Genomic DNA, 15,000 nt, shown 5'->3' on the forward strand with positions numbered 1-15,000 from the left:
AGTTTTGATTGGTTATAAATTTGATGATGTCATTCGTTTTTCTCATGGATGTTTTGGTCAAATATTTTTGCTTTAGCAAAGTCCAGAGTTCTGCTTAGTCAACTTCCGGGTGATGTCATTTGACCAAAGTCCCATGAGTAGATTGGGTGAATGAAAACTGAAAAAAGCCTGTTATTTATGTATGTGATTGTCTGCTCTTGTCTAGATGCCCTTTGATGGTTGTAAATGAGTAACGGCATAATACAAGTCAGGTTCTTTGTTTCCCAAGCATAACTACGTCATCAACATTGATATTTTAGAAGATTTTGCTTTTATTAAAACTGCTGAAAGTGAGCCTGGATATCTTGCCAATAAGTACAAAAGCTATTGCACAGTAAGTTTGGTTTATTATTATATAATTATGCATTGTCTCTGCTTTTAGACATAAAGGCCTGAAAACTTCTCAGTAAGGTTGGGGTGGCAGAGATTTAACATGATAACAAAGCCACAATTAGATCTTTGCTGGTCCTTTCTAAGTGCATGCTGTTCAATTTCAGGTAGGTGTGCCAGTGGCACGTAAAAGCACCCACTACACTCTCGGAGTGGTTGGCGTTAGGAAGGGCATCCAGCTGTAGAAATTTTGCCAGATCAGATTGAGCCTGGTGCAACTTCTGGCTCACCAGTCCTCAGTCAAACTGTTCAACCCATGCCAGCATGGATAGCGGACGTTAAACGATGATGACGATGATGATGATGACAATTGAAGCTACGGATATTACCAGCCATCTTGTTCTTGGTCTACTCCTAGATCTCTTGTCAGTTGGCTCAGCTTGAAAAATCCATCCTGCAATCCTTTGTTTCAAGATTTTAACCATATAGGCGCAGGAGTGGCTGTATGGTAAGAATCTTGCTTCCCAACCACATGGTTCTGGGTTCGGTCCCACTGCATGGCACCTTAGGCAAGTGTCTTTTACTCTCACCTCTGACCAAAGCCGTGTGAGTGGATTTGGTAGACAGAAACTGAAAAGAAGCCCATTGTATATGAGATCGTTGCCGGTGCCCCTGGACTGGCTCTTGTGCGGGTGACACATGAGGTTTTTCGAGCGAGATGAGCGTGGCCGTTGCCAGTACCGCCTGACTGGCCTTTGTGCGGGTGACACGTAAAAGCACCCACTACACTCTCTGAGTGGTTTGCATTAGGAAGGGCATCCAGCTGTAGAAACTCTGCCAAATCAGATTGGAGCCTGGTATAGCCATCTGGTTTCACCAGTCCTTAGTCAAATCGTCCAACCCATGCTAGCATGGAAAGCGGACGTTAAACGACGACGACGAACGTCGTCTCCTTCATTGGACACTAAACTCGGCTTGCGAAGACCTGTTGGGGCAAGTGAAAGCGAAATCGTGATGGCACCTGTGACCAGCGTCGCCTTCCTGGCACTTGTGCTGGTGGCACGTGTAAAGACATTTGAGCGAGATCGTTGCCAGTACCGCTAGACTGGCTCCTGTGCAGGTGGCACGTAAAATACACCATTTTGAGCATGGCTGTTGCCAGTACCGCCTAACTGGCCTTCGTGCCGATGGCACGTAAAAGCACCCACTACACTCTCGGAGTGGTTGGCGTTAGGAAAGGCATCCAGTTGCAGAAACTCTGCCAAATCAGATTGGAGCATGGTGTAGCCATCTGGTTTCACCAGTCCTCAATCAAATCGTCCAACCCATGCTAGCATGGAAAGTGGACGTTAAACGAGGATGATGATGATGATGATATACATACATACATGTATACATTTATGTGTGTTTGCGCTTGTCTCCGCCATCACTGCTTCACAACCAGTGTTTGTGTGTTTACATCCCTGTAACTTAGTGGCTCAGCCAAAGAGACTGGTGGAATACGTACTAATGTGGATTTGTTTGATGAAAACTCTTCAAAGCAGTGCTCCAGCATGGCTGTGGTCAAATGGCTGAAACAAGTAAAAGAATAAAACTGTAGGACCAGAGCTGGGTTTCTCAATATGGAGAAATAATAGCTCCTCCACAAGAGACTACCTGATCCATGAGCAAAAAAAAATACACACCTTGTAAAGTTATGTTATTCCAGAGATCTTTTGCAGGATCCCTCATTTCAGCTGTTTGCATTCGGGTAAAATGGTGACATGGTGGGATTCAAAGCCAAATACCACAAGGCACCCATCCGATGCTCCAACAACACTGTCAATTCACCAAGAGAGATGAAAGGTGGTGAGCTGGCGGAATCGTTAGCACTCCGGGCGAAATGCTTAGCGGTATTTCATCTGCCGTTACGTTCTAAGTTCAAATTCCGCCGAGGTCAACTTTGTCTTTCATCCTTTCGGGGTCGATAAATTAAGTACCAGTTATGCACTGGGGTCGATGTAATCGACTTAATCCCTTTGTCTGTCCTTGTTTGTCCCCTCTATGTTTAGCCCCTTGTGGGCAGTAAAAAGAAGAAAAAAAATAAGAGAGATGAAATGTTTTTAATCATGTTTGATCAAGATTGATCTGGACAGACACACATGCATACACTCAGACACATATATGCATACACACGCACACATACACACACATATACACGCACACACTCAGACACACACACACACACACACACATGCACAAACATACACTCAGACACATATGCACACATACATACACACATACTTAGACACATGCATACACACATCTGGACATCCATACACATACATACATACAAGCATGCACACACACACTGCAAACCTTACCTGTGTCAGTGAAAAAAGGTGCACCAAGTTCATTAGCAGACGCAGTATGGTTCTGACCGGCTGTCTTTTGACACCCACGATTCTTGGGAAAGCTGATCTTTGGAAAAGATTGGTTGTTTTCAAAGGATTCATTGCTGCTGCAGCTGTTGTACCTGCACCCAGCAAGTTCCGCAGCTGCATGTAAATCATAATGATCCTGACAAAGGAACTGGTCAGTCTTAGGTCGGCCGGAGGAGACTGCGGTTTCACTGGACGTTGGCTGGTGGGAAAGAGAGAGGGGCAGAGAGTCAGCGAGAAATGGCAAGAGAAGGAGAGTCGGTGAGAGAGTCAATGAGGGTGAGAGTGGGAAAAAGAGTCAGTGAGTGAGAGAGTGAATAAGTGATTCAGTTAGAGAGAGAGAGAGAGAGAGAGAGAGTCAGTGTGACTGAGAGAGAGAGTTGAGTGAAGGAGTCAATGAGTGAGAGAATCAGAGAGAGAAAGAGTCAGTTGGAGTGAAAAACAGAAAGTGTAAAGAAGGAAGGATGAGAGAGAGAGAGAGAGTTGAGAGTGAAGGAGTCAATGAGTGAGCGAATGAGAGAGAGAAAGAGTGAATAAGTGATTCAGTGAGAGAGAGAGAGAGAGAGAGTCAGTGTGACTGAGAGAGTTGAGTGAAGGAGTCAATGAGTGAGAGAATCAGAGAGAGAAAGAGTGAATAAGTGATTCAGTTAGAGAGAGAGAGAGAGAGAGAGAGAGGGTTGAGTGAAGGAGTCAATGAGTGAGAGAATCAGAGAGAGAAAGAGTCAGTTGGAGTGAAAAACAGAAAGTGTAAGGAAGGAAGGAAGGAAGAGAGAGAAAGAGTCAGTATGAGTGAAAGATAGAAAGTGCAAAGAAGGAAGGAAGAGAGAGAGAGAGAGAGTTGAGAGTGAAGGAGTTAATGAGTGAGCGAATGAGAGAGAGAGAGAGAGAGAGCATCATTGATCAAAGTATAACCCCTCTTGAACATGATCTTCTATTCAAACTGTTTGAAAGATTTTGAAGCCGAGCTATAACAAAGCCACTGCTTTCTCTCATTAGGATTATGGAAATAGATCCATTTTTCATCCCCAGTTACAAGTCAATGCCAAAAAATGGGCATCTCGAGGATTTGTTAGCAGTTGTTTGCAAATGGTCACACATTGTTAAGCTTAGACATTGGTCAGGTCATGAGAATTTCTCAAGTGTCTGTTCACAAATCTGAGCTTATGGAGATACCAATTGTAGAGAACAAGTTCTGCCAACAATGTACAAGTGCTTGGATGTTGTTTAACCATTTCTAAAAAGGCCACCTTATTTTCTACAACAGGTCACCCTAACTTTGGTTTAGCTTTGAGGCTGGTGTTGACTTCCTTGAAACATCTGAACTAGGTTTGTACCCAAACTTCATTGACAGTTTCTGGGGCCTTGCATATTATTATTATTTTTTTTCGCCATTGTCTTTTTACTCGGTCCTTTTTTTACACTGGTGTAAAATGGACTAATTGCAATTTTCCCACCTCTCAATATCTAAGATGTAAAATAAAGAATAAACAATGTTTATAAGTTGTATATTCTTTCTTTCTTTATTCCTTTATTTGTTTCAGTCATTTGACTGCGGCCATGCTGGAGCACCGCCTTAGTTGAATCAAATCGACCCCGGGACTTATTCTTTGTAAGCCTAGTACTTATCCTATCGGTCTCTTTGGCCGAACCCCTAAGTTACGGGGACCTAAACACACCAGCATCGGTTGTCAAGTGATGTTGGGTGGGACAAACACAGATACATAACATATACACACACATACATATATATATACACATATACGACGGGCTTCTTTCAGTTTCCATCTACCAAATCTACTCACAAGGCTTTGGTCAGCCCGAGGCTATAGAAGAAGACACTTGCCCAAGGTGCCACGCAGTGGGACTGAACCCAAAACCATGTGGTTGGTAAGCAAGCTACTTACCACACAGCCACTCCTATGCCTATGAAAATAAAGACTAAATGATTCAGCAATGATTGAACAGATTGCATCAAATTAATGATATAATATGGAGATACATGTTGACAAAACAGATCAGTGAAAATCCCCCAAAACTTTCGAATCTACCTAGTATGTATGTAGCTTCATGTTTGTGCGCACCACCCTTAAAAACAAGTGTTGTTTATGCTATACCCTTCATACTTCACAACTTAATTCAGGGAGAGATAAGAGAAATACTAGGCTGAAGTATATAACAGGGTTAATATGGGTGACTATGATTGAATATTATTAACTCTTGAATTCCCCCAGCACCCTGTAAGGTCACGTTTGAATGACTGGAGAATGAGAGAATGAAAATGACTCTCCAGTTTTGCTTGCAATGAGAGAGAGAGAGGGAGAGAGAGAGAGACGGGGAGAGAGTGCATATGTGTGTGTGACTTACCATTTTACCTGTATTTGATTTCCAAGAGTTAATGTAATCACAAGACTGAGTGATACCTTTTGTAGGCAGTTGGTGGTAATCATAGAATGGAATGCTGGATCTAGGAAGAAAAATCAAAATTAAAACTGTGGAGAAAAAAAAGAAAAATTACACATTTTGAATATTTGGTGAAAGATTTCCATTAAACATTTGTTTAGTCTACACATGGCAGATAAATCTTTACTCAAAAAATTCCTTGAATCTGGAAGCATTTCAGATTTTGGAATCACAATATTTGCATTTGTAGAATGGGATAACTTGGGTATAAGATCCAAGTCTAGGCACGGCATCCATTTCTTCCCCTCTGTTCACCATTCACTGCATTCACGCCTTCCATCATCTCTATTCATCTCTTACTTTCCTTTCAAACTCTTGCAAACTTACCTAGATACTCATCCTGTTCAATCACCATCATTTGATACCATGTTCCATGCTGTCATTGATCAGACAATTTGACAGGATCCGACGTGTCCAAAGACTGCATCATGTTCCAGTGTCTGTTTTGACATGGATTTCACAACTGGATACTCTTCTTTAAAATGGTTATCTCAGGAAAATCCTTGAGATACCCATTTTTGGTGCCAAATTGCAACTGGGGATAGAAAAAGGATCTAGTTTCGCAATCTTATCAGTAGCTTCATTCTAACCAGACCTGTTGTCAAACAAGGGCAGTTTGAACAGAAGGTCAGGTCATTTATTAGTTTCAGTCATTTGACTGCGGCCATACTGGAGCACCGCATTTAATCGGACAAATCAACCCCAGGACTTATTCTTTGTAAGCTTAGTACTTATTCTATAGGTATCTTTTGCCGAACCGCTAAGTTACGGGGACGTAAACACACCAGCATCGGTTGTCAAGCGACGGTGGGGGGATAAACACAGACACACAAACATATACACAAATATATATACGACGAGCTTCTTTCAGTTTCCATCTACCAAATCTACCCACAAAGCTTTGGTCAGCCCGAGGCTATAGTAGAAGGCACTTGCCCAAGGTGTCACGATGTGGGACTGAACCCGGGACCATGTGGTTGGTAAGCAAGCTACTTACTACACAGCCTATATACTCTTTTACTTGTTTCAGTCATTTGACTGCAGCCATGCTGGAGCATTGCCTTAAGTCAAAGAAATCGACCCCAGGACTTATTCTTTGTAAGCCTAGTACTTATTCTATCAGTCTCTTTTGCCGAACTGCTAAGTTGCAGGGACGTAAACACATCAGCATTCGTTGTCAAGCGATGTTGGAGGACAAACACACACACATACATCTATATACGATGGGCTTCTTTCAGTTTCCGTCTACATAATCCACTCAGAAGGCTTTGGGTCGGCTTGAGGCAATAGTAGAAGACACTTGCCCAAGGTGCCATTCAGTGGGACTGAACCCGGAACCATGTGGTTGGTAAGCAAGCTACTTACTACACAGCCTATATATGTATATCTTTTTCATTTTCGTGTCAGTCATTAGACTGTGACCATTCTGGGCACTGCTTTGAAGAATTTTAGACAAATGAATCAACTCCAGTACATTTTTTCTCAACCTGATACTTATACTTTCAGTCTCTTTTTGCCAAATCATTAAATTACAGGGATGTAACCACACCAACACTGGTTAACAAGCAGAAGCAGGGAACAAACAGATATAAAGACACACACATATATGATAGGCTTCTTTCAATTCCTGTCTACCAAATCCACTCATAAGGCTATAGTAGAAAACACTTGCCCAAGGAGCCAGACAGTGGGACTGAACCCAGAGCCATGTGGTCAGGAAGCAAACTTCTTACCACACAGCCACGCCTGCACCGATATACATATATATATATATATATATATATATATATATATATATATATATACATGTACATACACACAAGCAATCATATATACACAAAGATGCACAAACATGTTGATACATACACACAGTGCATTGAAGTCAAGATGGTACAATTATGGTTTTCAGGACTTGGCTAACCTGACCAATATGTGTACTCTGTGTGTGTGTGCGTGTGTGTGTGTGTGTGAGCGCGTGTGCAGGTTGTGTGTGGATCAATGCCAATTGTTTGTTAGATCTATGCCAAATCCTGGCTCAAGCAGAGCTTAACAGTGAGACAGAGATAATAAATTGATGTTCGTTGCTATTAATGTTTAGTTGAAATTCTGGCAGCAGGTTTTGTGGATAGCTTTGATCAAGAAGCTTAAAACAGTGACTATCACAAGTTGAAGGTGATAAATATTTAGATTTATCTCTTTACAAATAGGCATACACACACATATAGGATATATACAGAAATATACACACATCACATATATACACATACATATACACTTATATAAACATGCACACTTCACATATATAGACATACATAAACATGCACACATATATATATTCATATACACACATCACATATGTACACATATACACCTATAAAAATGCACACATACATGTAGATATACATACATACACATATATAAACATGCACACATACACACATATATATATACATACTCATACACATGCACACATTATCTACACTGCATACATCATCATCACTATCATTATCAATGTTCATTTCTCATGCTGGTAAGGGTTAGACAGTTGGACCAGAGCTGGTAAGGCCAGTGGCTGCACCAGGCTCTGTTGTCAGCTCTGGCATGGTTTCTATGGCTGGATGCCCTTCTTAATGCCAATCACTCCACAGAGCACTAACACATACACACACGCATTACACACAATACAGCTACAAGACTAGAAAATAGTCACATACATATACACACACAATGAAGGAGACACCACATAGTTGCTTAACTTGCAAGAAATAGCAGCCAAATTTCCCAAAAATCAACTCTAAGAACATGTCAGATAAAGTGGCTCGAGACAATGCCTGAGAAGAAAAATGTTGGGATGGTCACAATTGGAATGATTTGAATGTCTACGTTATAGGACTGCTTGATCAGAATTGATCTGAGTTTTAAGCAACCACAACAATAATACACACACATTACAAATATGCAACACATTACACACAAATGCACATTATATATATATATTAGCGCAGGCCTGTTATATATATCTCTCTCTTTTACTGGTTTCAGTCATTTGACTGCGGCCATGCTGGAGCACCACCTTTAGTCGAGCAAATCGACCCCGGGACTTATTCTTTGTAAGCCTAGTACTTATTCTATTGGTCTCTCTTTCCGAACTACTAAGTGACGGGGACATAAATACACCAGCATCAGTTGTCAAGCAATGCTAGGGGGACAAACACAGACACACACACATATATATATATATATATGTATGTATATATATATATATATATATATATATATATATATATAAACATATACGACGGGCTTCTTTCAGTTTCCGTCTACCAAATCCACTCACAAGGCTTTGGTCGGCCCGAGGCTATAATAGAAGACACTTGCCCAAGATGCCATGCAGTGGGACTGAACTCGGAACGATGTGGTTGGTAAGCAAGCTACTTACCACACAGCCACTCCTATGCCTATATATATATATATATATATATATATATATGTCTTTGTGTGTTTGTCCCCCACACACCCATACCACCACCACCACCACCGCTTGACAACCGATGCTGGTGTGTTTAGGTTCCCATAACTTAGCGGTTTGGCAAGAGAAACTGATAGAATAAGTACCAGGCTTAAAAGAACAAATCCTGAGGCCGACTTCTTTGATTCAAAGGTGGTGCTCCACCATGACCGCAGTTAAATGACTGAAACAAATAAAATAATAAAATATATATATATATATATATATATATATACACTCTTGGAGTGGTTGGCGTTAGGAAGGGCATCCAGCTGTAGAAACTCTGCCAGATCAGATTGGAGCCTGGTGCAGCCATCTGGTTCACCAGTCCTCAGTCAAACCGTCTAACCCATGCTAGCATGGAAAGCGGACGTTAAGCGACAATGATGATATATATATATATATAAAAGAAAAAATGGGATTAAAAACCATGCCATATAAAAAGCACTGAGTCCACTCTGCAGAATGGTTGGTGTTAAGGAAGGGAATCTGGCCGTAAAAACCCTGCCAAAACAGACACAGTAGCCTGGGGTAGTCTTCTACCTGGCCAGCTTCTGTCAACTGTCCTACCCATGCATGCATGGAAGATGGACGTTAAATGATGATGATGATGATGATGATGATGAAATATATATACACATATGTATATGTGCGTCTGTATCACATACATAAACATATACACACATAACTGGCATTCCATCAATTATGATGACGAGGGTTCCAGTTGATCCAATCAATGGAAGAGATTGCTTGTGAAATTTAACGTGCAAGTGGCTGAGCACCCCACAGACACACATACACTTAATGATTCAGTGTGACAGATAATGTGACAAGGCTGGCCCTTTGAATTACAGGTACATCTCATTTTCACCAGCTGACTGGATCAGCATAAAATAAAGCGTCTCATTCAAGGACTCAATGTGTCAACAGAATCCCACCTACACACACAATAATTTACATCTGTTTTTCTATACTAGCCATGGTCTTATCCAGCAGAGAACATTAAACATTTGTTGCCATCTCTTGTCTTCATGTAATGTTCAATACCATGAGATCAGAGCTCACTACATTTTCCAGCATCTTCCATGAGTCTTTCTCTCCAACAACAGATTCCTTCCAGTTGGATCAATTAGCTCTTCGTTACCCAGCTCCCTATTCCCCCATACACGTTACATGACCATACCAGTGCAATTTTTCCCTCTTGCACCCTAACATCTAATTTTTCTTCTACCTAATTGTCTCCCATCTCTTTTTTTTTTCCAGTTCGGGTAGCCATGTATCTTCTTTACAGCAAGACACCTGTTCCTGTCACACTATCAGATTTTTACTGTTCCAACTGATTCTCACACACACACACATACATGTAGTAAAGATTATAAGATACAGAAATAAATTTATTTCTCAAACGCATGATAATGCTATAAATAGCGTGATCAGGATAAATTATCCATACATTGCAGAAAAATAATGTGGCAGTCCTGGTTGGGATGAATGTTACTGTTATTTAGCCCCAAGAAACATTGTCTATACAGGGTGTCCACAAAGTCTGGGTACATGGGGGATTAACACATACGTTAAGAAATTATTATTTCTTTTATTTAATTGTTTATGTTATGATTTTATTTACTCCATGTACCCAGACCTTGTGGACACCCTGTATATACATATATAAGAAGAATTTAACCATCACTAAGTGTCACTAAGGGAACCAAAGCACCTACATTGTTAGAAATAAGAGTTTTAAAAAATCTCTTAATGTGGTAAGAAGAGCAATATATATACACTGACAGGAGAGGTAACCACCCTATGACCATTTCTAGAATCACCAGACTAGGCCTAGTTTCACCTATTCCTTAGGCATCATCAGTAGTGGCTGCTCAAATGGTTGATGGTTTGGTTAATTCCGTCTGCCAGTATATTTTTACCAAAACAATTTATGGCTGATTTAGCAAAATGCTAACGCATATACTAAAAATTAATATAAACAACTAGGCATGATGTAATACTAGAAAGCTGGTTTGAACAGGTAGAATAATTTTGGCCTGAAATGGTCAGTTTAAATGCTAAAGGATGAAGCTTTAAGAAATTTTATATTGCCATGAGACAAAAGGTTACAAAAAAAAAATGCCGATAAATTGTAATGCTGTTCAATGCTGATTCGGAAATACATATGCACAGATGAACAAGCACAGATACACTCAGCCACACCTAGACACATGTTTAGAATGAATAGAAAACATTAACATTCCAGAAGAAACATTTTTCAGAAGTTTCATACAAGGAGAATGTGGGAACCCAAGTGAGATTGTTATCTTTATAAATGAGTGACACCATTCTTAAGTGAAGTAATTTAGCTGGCGGTAGAGTTGGGTTGGGGCTGTCTGTGTTTTTGTTATTACTGTTATTATTATTATTATTATTATTATTATTAAGGTGGTGAGCTAGGAGAATGGCAAAATGTTTTGCAGCATTCCACTCGTCTTTACATTCTGAGTTCAAATTCTGCCAAAGTCGTCTTTGCCTTTCAGGGTCGATAAATTAAGTACCAGTGAAACACTGGGGTCAATGTAATTGACTAATCCCCTGCCCACAAAATTCCAGGCCTTGTGCCTATAGTAGAAAAGCTTATTATTATTATTATTAAGGGAGTGAGCTGGCAGAATCATTAGCACACTGGGCAAAATGCTTAGAAGCATTTCATCTGTCGTTACGTTCTGAGTTCAAATTCCGTCGTGTCTGACTTTGCCTTTCATCCTTTCAGGGTCAATAAATAATTAAGTACCAGCTAAGTAATGGGGTTGATGTAATCGACTTGCACCCTCCCCCAAAATTCAGGCCTCGTGTCTAGAGCAGAAAAGATTATAATAATCATCATCATCATTATTGAGCGAGAGAACAGCACATAACATTATTATTATTATTATTATTATCATAGTGGCATTTTATCAGTCTTTACATTCTGAAGGCGCATGGCTCAGAGCATCAAGCTTACAATCGTGAGGTTGTGAGTTCGAATCCCGGACCGGGCTGCGTGTTGTGTTCTTGAGCAAGACACTTTATTTCATGTTGCTCCAGTTCACTCAGACTGTAGAAATGAGTTGCGACGTCACTGGTGCCAAGGTGTATTAGCCTTTGCCTTTCCCTTGGATAACACTGGTGGCGTGGAGAGGAGAGGCTGGTATGCATGGGTGACCACTGGTCTTCCATAAACAACCTTGTCTGGACTTGTGCTTTGGAGGGTAACTTTCTAGGTGCAATCCCATGGTCAGTCATGACCGAAGGGGGGGGGGGGTCTCAGCAACATTCTGAGTCCAAATTTCGTCAAGGTCAACTTTGTTTTAAGGTGACAAAATGGCGGAACTGTTAGCATGCTGGGCAAAATACTAAGTGGCATTTTGTCTGTCTTATGTTCTGAATTCAAATTCAATTGAGGTCAACTGTATGCAGATGACCTTGTTCTAATGAGATAGGGTTTTGGTTTTACTTGACTCAACAAGTCTTCTCAAGCATATATCGCCTGATGCATCAAGGGTACTTTTAAATGGGTTGGACATGCAACACTGGTATCGGCCATAACTGCGATCTCACTTTAGTTGCTGGGTCTTCTCAATCACAGCATATCTCCAATGGTCTTGGTCTCTTGCCATTGCCTGTGAAGCTCACTCCTCTGAAATTACTGGCCTTATGCCAAAATTTGAAATCATCATTATTATTACTGAGTGAGAAAGCAATGCACACCATTATTATTATTGTTATTATCATAGTGGTATTTCGTCCGTCTTTACATCTTGAATTCAAATTCCGCCGAGGTTGACTTGGCCTTTCATCTTTTTTGGATTGATAAAATAAGTACTAGTCTTTCCGCCGCCTACTCGTCGCTCTGAATTCGACTTCCGTGTCTCCCCAAATTGCTGGCCTTGTGTCAAAAATTATTATTATTATTACTATTATTATTATTATTAGGTGGCACGTAAAATGCACCATTTTGAGAGTGGCCATTGCCAGTACCACCTGACTGGCCTTTGTGCCCGTAGCACGTAAAAGCACCCACTATATTCTTGGAGTGGTTGGCGTTATGAAGGGCATCCAGCTGTAGAAACTCTGCCAAATCAGATTGAAGCCTGGTGTAGCCATCTGGTTTCACCAGTCCTCAGTCAAATCGTCCAACCCATGCTAGCATGGAAAGCAGACGTCAAATGATTATTATTAGTATTATTATTAAGGCAGTGAGCTGGTAAAATTGTTAGCACTCCGGATGAAATGCTTAGCATTATTTCCCTTAAAATTGCTGCCCCTGTGGCAAAATTTGAAACCATTATCATTATTAATAATAACAATCCTGTCTACTATAGGCACAAGGCCTGAAATTTGGGGGGGGGGAAGGAGGCCAGTCGATTAGATTGACTCCAGTACAAAACTGGTACTTAATTTATCGATCTCAAAAGGATGAAAGGCAAAGTTGACCTCGGCGGAATTTGAACTCAGAACGTAGCGACAGGCGAAATACCATTAAGCATTTCACCCAGCGTGCAACTGATTCTGCCAGCTCACGGCCTTATTAATTAATAATAATGAGGCAATGATCACCATACACAGTAACACCCAGTAAATTTTACAGCTGACTTCATTAATTTATGGCTGTCATCGTTAACAATTAATTATCCATCCATAGTGTTACCATGACTACAATATTACATCACAGCTGTTATCATGACATTATTTCCTCTTTTTCTCTCTCACATACACACACACAAAAGTCAGGCAGACAGTTGTCTGCTTAACCAAGAAATGGTAACAGTCTACTAAGGAAACGATCGCTTATGTGAGGTGTACTTAAATAATGGCAGTAACGGTATAGCTGAATACACACACACATCTGTACACAAAGACAGACACACTTGTACGCATTTATACACACACATATACTCTCTTACTCTTACTCTTTTACTCGTTTCAGTCATTTGACTGCAGCCATGCTGGAGCACCGCCTTTAGTCGAGTAAATCGACCCCAGGACTTATTCTTTGTAAGCCTAGTTCTTATTCTATCGGTCTCTTTTTGCCGAACTGCTAAGTTACAGGGATGTAAACACACCAGCATCGGTTGTCAAGCGATGGTGGGGGGGACAAACAAAGACACACAAACACACATACATATATATATATGCATATACATATATACGACAGGCTTCTTTCAGTTTCCGTCTACCAAATCCACTCACAAGGCTTTGGTTGGCCCGAGGCTATAGTAGAAGACGTTTGCTCAAGGTGCTACGCAGTGAGACTGAACCCAGAACCATGTGGTTGGTAAGCAAGCTATTTACTACACAGCCACTCCTGTGCGTATACTATATAAATAGACATATACACACTCCTGTATTCAACTGGCACTCCATTGGTTACGAGGATGATCCAATCAATGGAACAGTCTTTAGAAGTAGTCTTCAATACAGCTGCAATATATGAAGACAGTTTCTCTTAATTTAACAGTGGTGCTCCAGCATGACAGCAGCTTTAAAACTGAAACAAGTTAAAGAGTTTTTTATTTAAGATTTAAAAAATTTTTTATATATAATTTATAAATTTCAGAAAACCTTTTTTCAAATGTTTTTCCTGCATCGTGAATTCTTTCCAAAGACTTAGGGAAATGGCCTCGAGTTGATATGAAGTAAAAGAGTACTTAATGGGAACTATGGGTGCTCAACATGTAGAGCAGTAGTTCCCAAAGTGAGTGGTATTGCACCCCTTTTCCCCCGGGGAGCAGTGGAAAGTTCCAAGTGGGCGTCGAAGAAAAGTGGGGCGCAACTGGTACTTAATTTATTGACCCTGAAAGGATGAAAGCAAAGTCAACCTCAGCAGAATTTGACCTCAGACGAAATACCACTAAGCATTTTGCCTGGCGTGCTAACATTTCTCCCAGCTCGCCGCCTTATCCACTTCTATTATTACCATTATTACCAAGGTAGCGAGGTGGCAGTCCAACAAAAGAAACCAACAGAATAAGTACCAGACAGGAGAAAAAAAAAATGTACTGCAGCCAACCCTCACCTATTGAGGCAGACATATTTGGGCAGATATGTTCTTGCAGAATATTGGAAACAAACGACACTGCATCTATGACAGTGACACTCATCTACAACTATCATACGACGGCAAGAGAAGACAATACAAACACACACATAGACTATGACAGGCTTCTTCCAGTTTCTGCCTGCCAAATCTCCTCACTGGTTAAACAATCAAAT

General features: G+C 40.7%; 1 protein-coding gene across 3 annotated transcripts in view; it reads right to left on the reverse strand.

Annotated features, from left to right (window-relative positions):
- LOC106879922 (PAS domain-containing serine/threonine-protein kinase) overlaps window positions 1–15,000 on the reverse strand; it is a 95,080-nt gene that overhangs the window by 70,867 nt on the left and 9,213 nt on the right. Inside the window, exons 2-3 of one of the 3 annotated variants that reach the window (XM_089341884.1) lie at window positions 5,154–5,253; window positions 2,733–2,991 (exon numbers count right to left, since the gene is read on the reverse strand). In XM_089341884.1, coding sequence (XP_089198010.1) covers window positions 2,733–2,991; window positions 5,154–5,253 — 359 coding nt within the window. Of the gene's footprint in view, window positions 1–2,054; window positions 2,424–2,732; window positions 2,992–5,153; window positions 5,279–15,000 lie in introns of those variants that run through there. The other 2 variants (XM_089341885.1, XM_089341886.1) reach the window with 2 other exon arrangements.

Source organism: Octopus bimaculoides, chromosome 25 (assembly GCF_046866305.1).
Source record: "Octopus bimaculoides isolate indiv1 chromosome 25, ASM4686630v1, whole genome shotgun sequence".
In the NCBI taxonomy this organism is placed as follows: domain Eukaryota; kingdom Metazoa; phylum Mollusca; class Cephalopoda; order Octopoda; family Octopodidae; genus Octopus; species Octopus bimaculoides.